Genomic DNA, 13,286 nt, shown 5'->3' with positions numbered 1-13,286 from the left:
TTCATTCTCATGCCCAGGCTGGAGTGCAGTGGTGGGATCTCGGCTCACTGCAACCTCCACCTCCTGGGTTCAAGCGATTCTCCTGCCACCGCCTCCTGAGTAGCTGGGATTACAGATGTCCGCCACCACGCTCAGATAATTTTTGTATTTTTAGTAGAGACGAGGTTTCGCCACGTTGGCCAGGCTGGTCTTGAACTCCTGACCTCGGATGATCCTCCTGCCCCAGCCTCCCAAAGTGCTGGGATTATAGGCGTGAGCCACCGCGCCCCACCAGAATGACAGAATTAGAATATCGCTATTTTCTTTTAATCATTAGTGAATTAATGGATCTAGACATTAATCATCAATGGTTACCAACATCATGAAAAAGATACCCTCTCCTCAATTATGTGCCTCCTGATGGAAGAACACAATGAAATGCATGCCTGCCCTGCAAAAAAACTGAACTGGATACAAGTGAACTATATGTAACTACCAATTTTTAGCAAATAGAACCGAGGAACATGTTAAATGATACAGATTATGAGAAATTCTACAGAATAAAGTGTCCAATTACTAAAACAAATGAATTGCAATTAAAAAAAAGAGATGGTGGAGAAACCCAAAGAAACTTTATGAGACATATTACCCAGTTGCAAGGAGTGGGTTCAAACAAACTGTAACAATCTTATTAAAATATTGATAATTGCCAACTTAAACACTAGTGTGATATTTGATGATCTTTAGGAATTATTAACTTTATTTTTATTTTTTTCGAGGTGGAGTCTCACTCTGTTGCCCAGGCTGGAGTGCAGTGGCACAATCTTGGCTCACTGCCACCTCCGCCTCCCAAGTTCAAGTGAGTCTCCTGCCTCAGCTTCCCGAGTAGCTGGGACTACAAGTGCGTGTCACCATGCCTGGCTAATTTTTGTATTTTTAGTAGAGACCGAGTTTGCCATGTAGGCCAGGCTGGTCTTGAACTCCTGACCTCAGGTAATCCACCTGCCTTGGCCTCCTACAGTGCTGGGATTACAGGTGTGAGCCATCGTGCCCGGCCTATTGTTAACTTTTTAGATATGCTAACGGTATCATGGCTAAGTTTGAAAGAGAAAGTTTTTCTTTTTTAGGGATACAAATGGAACTATGTACCATTAGATGAATGGTAAGAAATCTAGAATTTGCTTTAAAATAATAGAAGAGCGGATGGAGGGATGGGTTGAGGTATTCATAAAGCAAGATTAGCCATGAGCTAACAATTGTTGAAAGTGGTCCATGGGCTCATAGTAGTTTGATATTTTCCATAACAGAAAAGTTTAAAAACATTCATTGGCCAATGTATCTGTTCATTTCTTTTAATATTAAAAACATTATTATTAGTAGTATTATATTAATATGAAGTCTCACTTCGTTGATTCACCCAGTCCTTTTCATAAGAGATGTGGAGGTTGGCCTTGGCTGTTAGGGAACGTAGATTCTAATCCATTCACCAGCCCAGTGATTTGGGAACTTCAGCTTTCTGGGTCTCTCTGTACTCCTTCGGAAAATCAGAGACGAAGTTGACTGCTGCAGTGACTAAGAGATTTGAGTCCTGCAGTCTGACTGTCTGGGTTGGAATTGAGCTTCCCCATAGGTACCCTTGGGTAAATTTACTTTATCCCTCAGGGTTTCATCTTCCTGTTTTGTAAAATGTAAATAACACTGACCTCGAAGTGTTGTTGTGAAGATTACATAAATGATTTTGTGCATTCATTCCATCAACATTGAACACCTAGTCTCCAGCTCTGGGAGGGGAATGGGATGGAGTGGCAAAGAAAATACAGGTGCCAGTCTGTTTAGCGCCTAAAGGGAGATCCCAGAGAACCCATGGTAAACACGAAATAAGATGCAGTATTTCAAATAGCTAGAACTGAGACGAAAATACAACGCAGCAATTTGATGGAGAGCAACTTCGAGAAAGGTGAGCTGCAACATTAACTAGGCTGATCTGGGACAGCCTGGCAGAGGTGACATCTGAGCCCCACCTGACTTAGAGGACATCAGCTATGGATGATCCGGGTTTCCATACGCAGCAGTGATTCTCAAGCCAGGTGACTGCACCGCCCTAAACCTCCCTCCACTTTCAGCAATGTCTGGGGATTTTTGGTTGCCACCACTGGGGATTGGGAGTTTGTTCTGGTATCATCTAGTGGGTATAGGCTAGGAATGCCGTCCAGTATCCTACAGACAGGACACCCTAAGGCCCCCAAATTAGCTGGTCCAAAAGATAAAGAGAGAAGAGCAAAGGCAAGGGTCCTGCAAGAGTCAGAAAAGAGCTTGCTGTGTTCAGAAAACTCAAAATCCAGTGTGGATGAGCAAGGACGATGAAGAATGAGGTAGACTGGGCTAGACTATGGAGCACTTTTCAGGCTACGGTGAGAAATTTGGAATTATCCTCAAAGCAGTGGAAAACCCTTGAACAGTTTTAAACAGAAGGGGAAGGTAACCCATATGAAACGCTTTGTATATATAAGCGCTTAATAAATACTGTCTATTATTAATACTGTTACCATCATTGTGTCTTCCCTACTCTGCTCCAGACCCAGCCCATGCCTCAGCGCAGCCGCAGTGACTCCTCCTGGCCAGCAGAGGGCGCCAGCCGACACTTGGCTACCGGCCGCCTGGGGCGGGCCTCCTCTTGCCGTCCCCTTCCTCGTCTTTTCCCCTCAGGAGAAGTCGGGAAGGTGGCGGCGGCGGCGGCGGTTGTCCCGGCCGCGCCGGTTGGTGTCTCCCGTCAGCCCGCGTACCGCAGCGCCCGCGCCGCGTCGAGCCCAGTAGAGCCGAGCCGCTGCGGCCGGGTCCGGCGCCGGCGGCGCGCGCTGACGGAGGGCGGCGGCCGCGGCCAGGGCGGCCCGTGGGACCGCGGGCCCCCGGCGCAGCGCCGCCCGGCTCCCGGCCCTGCCGGCCTCCTCCCTTGGCGCCGCGGCCATGGCGGCCAGCGCGAAGCGGAAGCAGGAGGAGAAGCACCTGAAGATGCTGCGGGACATGACCGGCCTCCCGCACAACCGAAAGTGCTTCGACTGCGACCAGCGTGGCCCCACCTACGTGAACATGACGGTCGGCTCCTTCGTGTGTACCTCCTGCTCCGGCAGCCTGTGAGTGCGGGGCGGCCGGGCTGGTGTCGGGCCCTTCCCGGGAGGTGGGGGAGCGGGCGGCGAGACCAGGACCCTGCCGGGGCCGGGGAAACGCTGGGCGGCGTGGGTGGCTGTCGGAGGCGGCCGTTGGGCGCCGGCTGGCGGGCGCGGCGTGGGAGGCTGCGGGCTGGATGCGCTGGGTCGGAGCAGCCGGGCTGGAGCAGCCGGGCTGGGGATGCGCTTTCGGTTTTGCCGGGTGAGGGTTTACGTTCTGGGCTGCCTTCGTGGGTGGGACGTGGGCGGGGTTGGGGTCCAGGAGGGGGCGGCCGGGGCGAGCCTCCCTAGTCTCTGCCGAGCCTGCGGCCGCCGCCCTTGCTCTCCAGCTCCCCGGGGCGCCGGGCTGTGGCGCGGGGGAAGACGCTAGGAGGCCGGGGAGGTCCATGCGGGTCCTTTGTGTGCCCCGCCTTTCAGCGGCCCGGGCGCGGCGGTGCGGAGCGAGGCACCTGCTGGGCGCCTGTGCGGGGGGTCGGGGAGAAGCTGGGGGGGAGGGAGGAGGGACGCCTGCCTCGCCGGTGCCTTTTTTCCTGGGTCGAGAGTACCTAGGTAACTGGGAGAAAGCAGGCACTTAGGAATAGTAGCAGGATGAAAGCATCTTGGTGGCAGATGTGAATCACCAGGGAAAAGTTCGAAAGGATTAATTGCGGGAGAGGGAGGCAGAGGAGCATATTTGAAGCTGTGGGATTTTAGTTTTATGGTCCAAAGAGAGTGTTGTGGTCCAAAGAGAGGAGTTTGGGGAAAGTTTTAATGGCAGTGAAGTACCGACTAGGAGCTCTGTGGTTCTAAATATGATGGAGTTGTTTGTGAAACTTACCTGTATCTCGTTATCAATACCCGAGTGCCCTGGCTGTACACAGAAATGAGGAGAGCTAGCAAGTCAGCATGATTTCAGAAAGACACTACCTTCCTGAGTTACTGGGATGATTTGTGTTTGTTGTTCTTTGCTTCATTAAGCTTTATTTTGATAAAGATTTTTATTGCCGTGTGATTTCATATGGAAGATGTGCAGGTGGTTTTGGAATTGATAAAATGCTTTTATATTATTATCTTGTATTTAAAGTTACTAACAACGTAGCGGTTACTAAGTATTCTTAAAACCTTTGCTTGTGAGATTAATACTGAGACAAAGCACATAATACTTTATGTGGGAAAATTGCTTTTTTAAAACTTAGAAAATACAGAACATGTCTAGTAATGTACTATTTGCTTTTTAAAGTTGGGCAAAGAGGCATTATCAGTGTTACATGAGTTACTTCTTCAGCAGACTTTTTTTTGGTGCCTAGTAGGTTGTGTAAAGGCCCTGGGGTATGCTAATAAATATAGCGAAGTCTTGTTCTCTTGGTTCTTACAGTCTAGTGGGGATGCAAAGTAAGAAAAATGTCATGGGTAAGTACTATGCTGAACTTTAAAATTGTTTGATATGAAAGTCCTCACGGTTACTTTTAGGCTGTGTAACCAGGGAAACACTCTGAGAAGTTGCCAGTTAATGATATTCTTGAATTACTACAGAATCACAGAGCTAGGTGATATCAGGTAGGTAGCCTGGTTCATGCATTTCATTTACAGAAAAAGGAGTAAAGCTGGAAAGTTGTTACTTACGTTGGACAATATTGGTTCCAAAATGAAGCCAATAGAACAATTGTAATTGTATTTGATTTTTATTACATGGTTAAGATGTATGTCCTGCTTTTACTAAACACAGGTCCTTTAATCCGTGTGAAGTATTCGGTTTAAAAAAAATCCATATATTTACACTTCCGGATTTCTGACATTTCTGTGTAGTCCTTGTAAGTACAGCAGCAAATATGTAATATCAAGGAAATATTTTCAAATTTCTTCCAAGATAACATATTTCGGAAACATTCTTATGTAAAAGGATGTCTCAGCATAATGACAATTATTTATCTTAATGGAATTTAATCTGTGGCAGATAGGACTTCATTTCTCTGTTGAGTCATTCCACAAATATTTATTGCCCACTTGTCCTGTGTCATAAGTTACTTGGATCTTAACTGTTCTGTGGAGCGTGCCTTGTAAGTATGTAAACATAGAGTTACAATATATTGTAGTATTTCCTCTCTGTGAATGAGATAGCCATGAAATATGTAAATGATGTAGCTTCTCTGGGAATTGATACCTGAGCAAAGACCTTTAAGGACAAATTCTGCTTTATATAGTTGAAAGATCAAGTACTTATGAGCTAGGTACACATAGCTTTGAATCCTGACTCCAGGTATTAGTTATGCAGTATTGAGAATGCCACTCAATCTATTTGAGCTTGAGTTTTCTCATATATGAAACAGTGAGGATAAGATTTCCCTTGTAGGTTTTGGATGTAGATTTGTTTTCAGTATTAAAAATAATGTATGTTAAACATCTTATGTATTGCCTGATATATAGCAAGTGCCCCAAAGACGAGAAGCGTCAAGGGAGAGGACGTCCTATTCCATGAGTAAGGGAACAATACTGTATATGAAAGATACTAAATAAGAAGTATCCTAATAAAAATCTGTCACTTTGGATTTTATGGTTGTAACTCAAAACCGGAATCAAATTGGTTGAAAAATATGAAGGGTTTATTGATTGATTTTAAAGTAAAACTATCCAGTGGCTTAATAATATTGCCTAGATTTTCCTCATTCAAGTATGGTTGTCCCCAGCTCCTGGGTGTACTGCCTTAATTATGTCGTTGGTCCAATACTTGCAAAAGTTCTGCATTTCCCTCTAATTGGGTTAGCTTAGATCATGCCACAACTGGACACATGTTCTACCCTGACTTCATTGTCACAAGGATCCCCAAACAGAGTTCCCAAATCTGAAATCTAGAATTCCTGGGATGTAGGGAATGAAGACTGGAGTGGCAACCATCAGATGTCTACTGCAGAACGTTGGAGGGACAATAGCTTCTGAAGATTTTTTTCTTTGACAAGCAATAGTGCAGGAAAATAGTTTAGGAAGAATAATATAACTCGGGTTTAATAATTATGTGTTTGCTGTTTAGATGACATGGTATAATTGAAAGTATGAATTTGAAGTCAGATTTTGACAGTGCTTCGTGGCTTAGGTCTAGGTATTAAACTAGGCCACTACATGCAGGTTGGCCCAGATCCACCCTCTTAGCCTCAGTTTCTTTATTTGTGATAAGAAGATAACATATAGCTCAGGGTTGTTAAGAGGATTCAATGATACACATACTTACTGTATTTACTTATTGAGCACATACTGTATTTGAGGATAGGGCTAAGCACTGGAGGTACAAATATTGAAATAAGGCATGCTAGCTGCCATTCCTTCATTTACCTGGAAAATATGATACGTAGCAAATACTATCCACTATCATGAATTCTAAATTTTAGGATAGTGACATACCTTCTATAGTTTATACTAATACTTTTTTTTAAAATAAATTGAACTAGCATCTTGTTAATGTTACTAGAGTTGGAGCTAATCTTTCCTGTTTCTTGTTTTCCAGATGACTGTCGTATATGCTTGAATGATGTTCATTTAGAGTATATAACTGAATTTAGATTGTGAAACTTTAAAATGAACTTCAGAGTTAGATGCAGTTTAACTATTTGTTACTGAGGCAGAATGATGAAGGCATCCTGATTGGTTTGTCACTATCTTTTATTTTTTTATTTTTATTTTATTTTATTTTATTTTATTTTTGAGATGCAGTCTCGCTCTGTGGCCCAGGCTGGAGTGCAGTGGCTGGATCTCAGCTCGCTGCAAGCTCCGCCTCCCGGGTTCACACCATTCTCCTGCCTCAGCCTCCCGAGTAGCTGGGACTACAGGCGCCCGCCACCTCACCCGGCTAGTTTTTTGTGTTTTTTAGTAGAGACAGGGTTTCACCGTGTTAGTCAGGATGGTCTCGATCTCCTGACCTCGTGATCCGCCCACCTCAGCCTCCCAAAGTGCTGGAATTACAGGCTTGAGCCACTGCGCCCGGCCAGTATCTTTTATTATCTTTCTGATTGTATTTATGGAAATCCCTAAAATTATCAATGGACACTTCAAACATTTAGAGTATAGCCAACAGTAAAATTGGCTTTTATGTTAAAGAACTTCTAGTTGATTTAAAGACTAGTTTTAGATTAAATTATTTGTTTTATAAATACTATAAATATTAGTGTAATTGATATGTAGTATAAAAGATTGTCCTGTCCTTAAAAAGTGATCCATACATTTTTCAGTGAGGGTTTAGATAAAATAATAACATTTGAGAAAGGGGTTACTGCTCTTAATACCATCTATTTTATGTAGACAGTGCATTTAAGCTTGAAATTTCACAGGTAATAAATGTAGCTGGATAGTAACTTATATTCCATTGAGTCTGTGTACATTTTGACTCTTGAGATGAATATTACAAAAATTTTAATTTTTTTTAGATGACAGATGAAAAGAGGTGTTTAATGTTTTTATACAATTAGTACATTAGGATGGATTGCAAATCAGATGCTCTTTTGGAGCTCTGTATAATATTCAGGACCTTATGAGGTCACAGTGAGCAGGGATTTATATTCTTAATTCCTTTTTTACTTTTTTTGGATACTCTGATATGGCCACATTCAGTTAAGTATTTAGAGTAAGTGGCCAAAATATTTTACACTTTTTCTTTGTATTTTTTTGAGATGGAGTCTGCGATCTCGGCTCACTGCAACCTCTGCCTCCCGGGTTCGAGCCATTCTCCTGCCTCAGCCTCCCTAGTAGCTGGGATTACAGGCACCCATCACCATGCCTGGCTAGTTTTTGTATTTTTAGTAGAGACAGGGTTTCACCATGTTGACCTGGCTGGTCTTGAACTCCTGACCTCAGTTGATCCGCCGCCTTGGCCTCTCCAAGTGCTGGAATTACAGGCATGAGCCACCTCGCCTGGTCTACATACTTTTTCATTTGTGAAGGACAGATTTTTTATTTTAAGCAAATATTTATTAAGTGCCAGATACTAGCCCATGTGCTGGAGATATAACAGTGAAAATATTTATTGAAAAAAATAAAAACCATCGAGTGCTAGCTGTGTGACAGACATTCTAGTAACAGTGATATGAGGAAGGTACTATTATCCCCGCTCAACTTTAAGTTGTAAAATTAGTGCACACTCTCAGTGTTTCGCTATTACAACCTGCTGGAAGTTGGGATCTGGAACTGATGCTGATTCCGCCACTGAAGAATGTATGGTTACCATGGTTACCATAAATTGTTGTGAATTCTATATTTTGGGGATTTAAATGGTAGATTTTACTTCATTGTGTTTTAAATGGCAGAATAGACTTACTTTTTTTTTTTTTTTTGAGATGGAGTTTCGCTCATTGCCCAGGCTGGAGTGCAGTGGCGTGATCTCAGCTCACTGCAACCTCTGCCTCCCAGGTTCAAGCAACTCTCCTGCCTCAGCCTCCCAAGCAGCTGGGATTACAGGCATGCACCACCATGCCCAGCTAAATTTTTTTGTATTAAAAATTTAGGGACGGGGTTTCACCAGCTGGTCTTGAACTTCTGGACCTCAGGTGATCCACCTCCCTCAACCTCCCAAAGTGCTGGGTTTACAAGCATGAGCCACCATGCCTAGCCCAGAATAGATATTTTATGATGCATCATAAATGTTTGTTTATGGCTGTGTCATGCTTTTTATTATTTTTAAGGAACTTTTTAGCTCCAAAATGTGTGTTCTTATCTTTGAGTTTTATTGAGAAAATACTGTTGTGTATTCTGAATTCAATGGGAAAGATGGTGCCATTCCAGCAGCAATTCTTTTGAATTTGGCATGTCCATACTACCATGTGCTGTAATTCTCGTGCTATTTTTTTATATTTGAATTCTAATTAGAGCCCCTCATTCTGTGCAGTCAGGATTGCTAGTGGATAAGTTTATCAAAAAATTCAGTTAAAGTAAGCAATCAGTAAAAAAAAAAAAAAAAAAGAAAAAATACATACATGCACACATACATATATGTGTATCTATTGTATATACATATATAATATATATTAGCAAGCATAGGTTTTTTTATTTTTTTTGGGTTTTGTTGTTATTTTGAGACAGGGTCTCTGTCGGTCAGGCTGGAGTGCAGTAACATTATCATGGTTCACTGCAGCCCTGAGCTCCCCGGGCTTAGGTGATCCTCCGACCTCAGCTTCCCAGGTACCTGAGACTACAGGTGTGTGCTACCATGCCCAGCTGATTTTTGTAGAGATGGGGTTTCGCCATGTTGTCCAGGCTGGTCTCCAACTCCTGGCTCAAGCAATCCTCCCACCTTAGTCTTCCAAGTTGTGGGGATTATAAGCGTGAGTTATCATGCCCTGCCTCAAGCTTAGGTTTTTAAATTTTAACATACAACTGTTCATTTCCTGGCACATAAGACTTTGAATATGGGTCCACTGGTTAGATTCTTTGTCCACTAATATAATTTATGTCCACTTATATATAATTTATGTCCAGTTATATATTATTGTCCACTAATATGCTATTTATGATTTTTAGCATTTTAATGTACTTATAAAACAGTTTGAATGCTGAATTCTTCTAGATTTTTATGATTTTTCTCTCAGTCTTTTACAGTTCTTTTCCGTGGTCAAATAACAGCTTATCCTAGTGACTTGTTTTAGTCTCTAAAAATACTTAGTTTACATGGAAATAATTCTTCTCACTCCTGCCATTGTTTTACGTGACATTCACTTAAACTACATACTTACCAAGTACCATACCAACTGTATTACCAAGTACTATACCAGACAAATTTTGATAAGCATAAAACTCACTCACTCCTGAGAGAGGAGCAGGAGAGAGTGGCCTTTTAGCCATGAACGTTCATTGTGCAGTAGGCATTAACTTTAGGTTTTTCAGAGGGAAGGAGCCAGCAAATTGGATAAGAAGGACTCTTCTTGATGGTGCTGTGGGGTACCTTTTATTACTGGGAAAAGTCCAGCGTTCAGGGTGTGGTGACATCATTTGACCATAACCGCGTATAAAGGTATCATTGCCTTGTTAAGCCTTTTTCTGTTCCTTATTCATTCATCCATCGTTTTTGGCATGTGATTTTTAAACACTGGCTTTTAGTTTCAAAGTGGATAAAATACAATTTAGATTAAATTTATATTAAATATTATAATAGTGCATTGTAAATGAAAAGAATTAAGACTTTGTTTTAAAAGAACTTGGTGACCTCTGGATCTCAATTTGAAAATTATTGTCTCTTTAGAAACCTCTGTATCTGTTCCGGTAGCATTCTTTGGAAAACAGGCAGATCTCCTTATTTGATATTTTCCTTCTTTTCTATGCAGCATACATGATGTTCACATTTGTGAGAAACTCCTATGAAAATATTCAGGACTAGGTGTTATTACCCCCCTCATTTTTTCCCCCACTCCGTAATGTGTTTTCTAATTCAAATCAAAGTGATGATTGTCTAGGGAAATACAACTTGGATACTTTTAATGTATGTAAAAAACGGTTTTACATCATTTATAACTTTGAGTACTTAGATTAATAGCATGTTCCTTGTGACATCTTTTACAACCTTACACATGAGAACCATTGCTAAAGACACCTGATTGAACATTAGAATAAAATCATGAACTATACAGTGGGGACAGGAGACTTATTTGAATTATCTGAAATGCAGAGAATTAATTTTTGTTTGAGTTAGAACATACTTTGCTCAAAGACTTCTGACTAAGATAGCAATCTTTTTGATTGACACCATACATGTTTTGTAGAGGTCATAATTATACCTTGCTTTTATTCTGGTTGTTTATTTTAAGAGGAATGTTAACAAACTGGAGCATGCTCCAAGGAATCTGATCAAGATGGTGAGGAAGTTTGAAACTATGTATTAGAGGAACATTTGCAGGAACCAAAAATGCTACTAGCTTAAAGAAGAAAATATTAGGAGCTGTACACATGATCACTGTCATTGGGTAATTTAAGGCATTGGGAGAGGTAATAGATTTGTTTTTATGACTCTAGGGGGAGATGCAACACCAGCGTTTGTAAGTTACGGAGCAACAGTATGTGTTTAGAAAAGGAAAGAGGAATTTTCCTTGTAAGTGTCAGATTCCAAAAATTCTTGTCTTTCCGTATTTCTTATTTTATTTTATTTTATTTTATTTTTGAGACGGAGACTCACTCCATCTCCCAGGCTGGAGTGCAGTGGCGCCATCTCAGCTCACTGCAGCCTTCATCTCTCAGGTTCAAGTGATTCTCCTGCCTCAGCCTCCCTGGTAGCTGGGATTACAGGCATGAGCTGTAATGAACTTCCTTCATTGTGATCAGACGCATCAGCTACCTTTTTTTTTTATTTTTATTTTTTCACCGTTTCTGGGTACTTTTGTAATCTTCTGCTCTGGAAATGCTGCTGTCTAGGCCTGCTGTGCGCCTCTCATACCGGAACTTTTCTTCTGTACTTCATTCTGGAAATTCCTTTTACCTGTAACCTATGTTAAATGCTCTCTTTCCAGGACCCCCACATTTCCATTAGCCTCCTGATGAAAGGTGAATGAGAGGTCATTTTTGAAAGGCACAAAGCTGAAAATGTTTTATTCTGCCCTCATTTTAAAAATTAGTTTGTCTACATTCATAAAGGTGAAAATACTTTACCCTTGAAACTTTTAATATATTGCTTAGTTGTCTTCAAACCTACAGTGTTACTGTTGAGAAGTCTGATGCTGTTCTTATTACTGAGTCTTTCTGACCCACTTTTTTTCTTCCCTCTTTGGCAGATAAGAGATCTTCTTTTCTTCCTGCTGTTCAGAACCTCATATTGAAGTATTTTGGTGTAGGTCTTTTGTGCAGTGTTTTAGGCTTTTTTTTTTTTTTTTTTTTGACTCTGTTTGGAAACTCACGCTTTTTATAGTTGAGACATATTTTCTCCAGTCTTCTTTTTTGGGGAATATAAAAGCCTGCGATGCCACTGTTCTGGGAGCCAAGTTGAGGGAGGTGACTGTTATTCTGTATGTACGATCTTAGATAATCCTCCAGTTTTTAACATGGTGCCTAACAAGAATCTTCAGCAGTGTCTGAGTTTGAAGTCTCTGTGGTATAACATCTTTAATTTAAAACTTTCCTTCAGACTTCTGCCTAGGGCTGGTGGGAGTATGCTTTTGGCTGTTGAGGAGCTGGAGAGTCTAATGATTTCTGACCCTACTTTAAGCTTCACCTGTATCCAGTTCCTTCAGTAAATCTTCATAGGTCCTGTGGCTATGAAGTTTCCAGTTGGCTTCTCCCACCTTTGCAGAAGCTTTTGTTTTGGCTTTCTCCATAAAGTCAGTTACTGCTGGTATTTTGTTTTTAAATCTTCCAAATTTTGTTGTTTAGAGAACTGTCGTGTGCTCTTGGGCTCCTCTCTTGTTCTCTGACCCTCTGTCTAGTTATTTTAATTTTTGTGGGCACATAGTAGGTGTATGTATGAGGTACACAAGATATTTTGATGTAGGCATTCAGTGTGAGATAAACACATCATGGTAACCCTCTGTCTCTTGTGGGTTAATACCTTCTTATTCCTTTACTGTCGTTTCATTGGGGGTTTGGGGATGTGAAGACATTGAGATTTTGTCCGCTACTATTAACTAGAATGCCTTAATTAGGTTTAAATCATAACTTGAGTATTATTTTTTAGATGCTTCCTCTAAGTGTTACAAGGACCTTATGGTGTAGTATTTGTGGCTTTCCCAGAAACTCGGAATAACAATTAGGATTTATATCACACTTATTATTGTATGGAAAGCTAAATATATTCAGTTTTTTAATATTGGACTCTGGATAGATGAATATTTTGGACTAGTCAACCTATATGATGTCTTGGCATCAATAGTTTGTAGATTTGATAACCTGCTAAAGGCACCTTCAATCTGTTCTATATTTTAAATGTATAATTTTATACTATGAAACATATATAATATTTTTAGTAAATAACTAGGATGGGCTAGATCTAAATGTCAACTTTATTACTGTCTGCCAATATTATTAGCAACTACATAAACTTACACAGGTTATTAAAAATATTTTAACCAGCTTCTACCCCAGCAGGATAAAAACAATGAATAAAACTAACTAAGCTTTCCTACTTACTCATCCAGCACAGATTGTTATTTGAATTGAACAAATGGCTATTTGCAAGATGGTTTGCGGCCTAGTTAAGTGCACCGTACT

At 41.2% G+C, this 13,286-nt stretch overlaps 1 protein-coding gene across 6 annotated transcripts in view; it reads left to right on the top strand.

Annotated features, from left to right (window-relative positions):
• The first annotated feature begins 2,685 nt into the window (after nt 1-2,685).
• AGFG1 (ArfGAP with FG repeats 1) overlaps nt 2,686-13,286 on the top strand; it is an 81,950-nt gene continuing 71,349 nt past the window's right edge. For all 6 annotated transcript variants that reach the window (XM_033229986.1, XM_033229985.1, XM_033229983.1 and 3 more), the window contains exon 1: nt 2,686-3,110. In XM_033229986.1, the coding sequence (XP_033085877.1) occupies nt 2,944-3,110 (167 nt within the window). In that variant the 5' untranslated portion in view covers nt 2,686-2,943. The remainder of the gene's footprint in view (nt 3,111-13,286) is intronic.

This window comes from Trachypithecus francoisi, unplaced genomic scaffold (genome assembly GCF_009764315.1).
Source record: "Trachypithecus francoisi isolate TF-2019V2 unplaced genomic scaffold, Tfra_2.0 Lachesis_group13, whole genome shotgun sequence".
NCBI classification, from domain to species: Eukaryota; Metazoa; Chordata; class Mammalia; order Primates; family Cercopithecidae; genus Trachypithecus; species Trachypithecus francoisi.
Note: the sequence above shows the minus strand (reverse complement) of the source record. Positions and strands in the feature narration are given on the sequence as shown.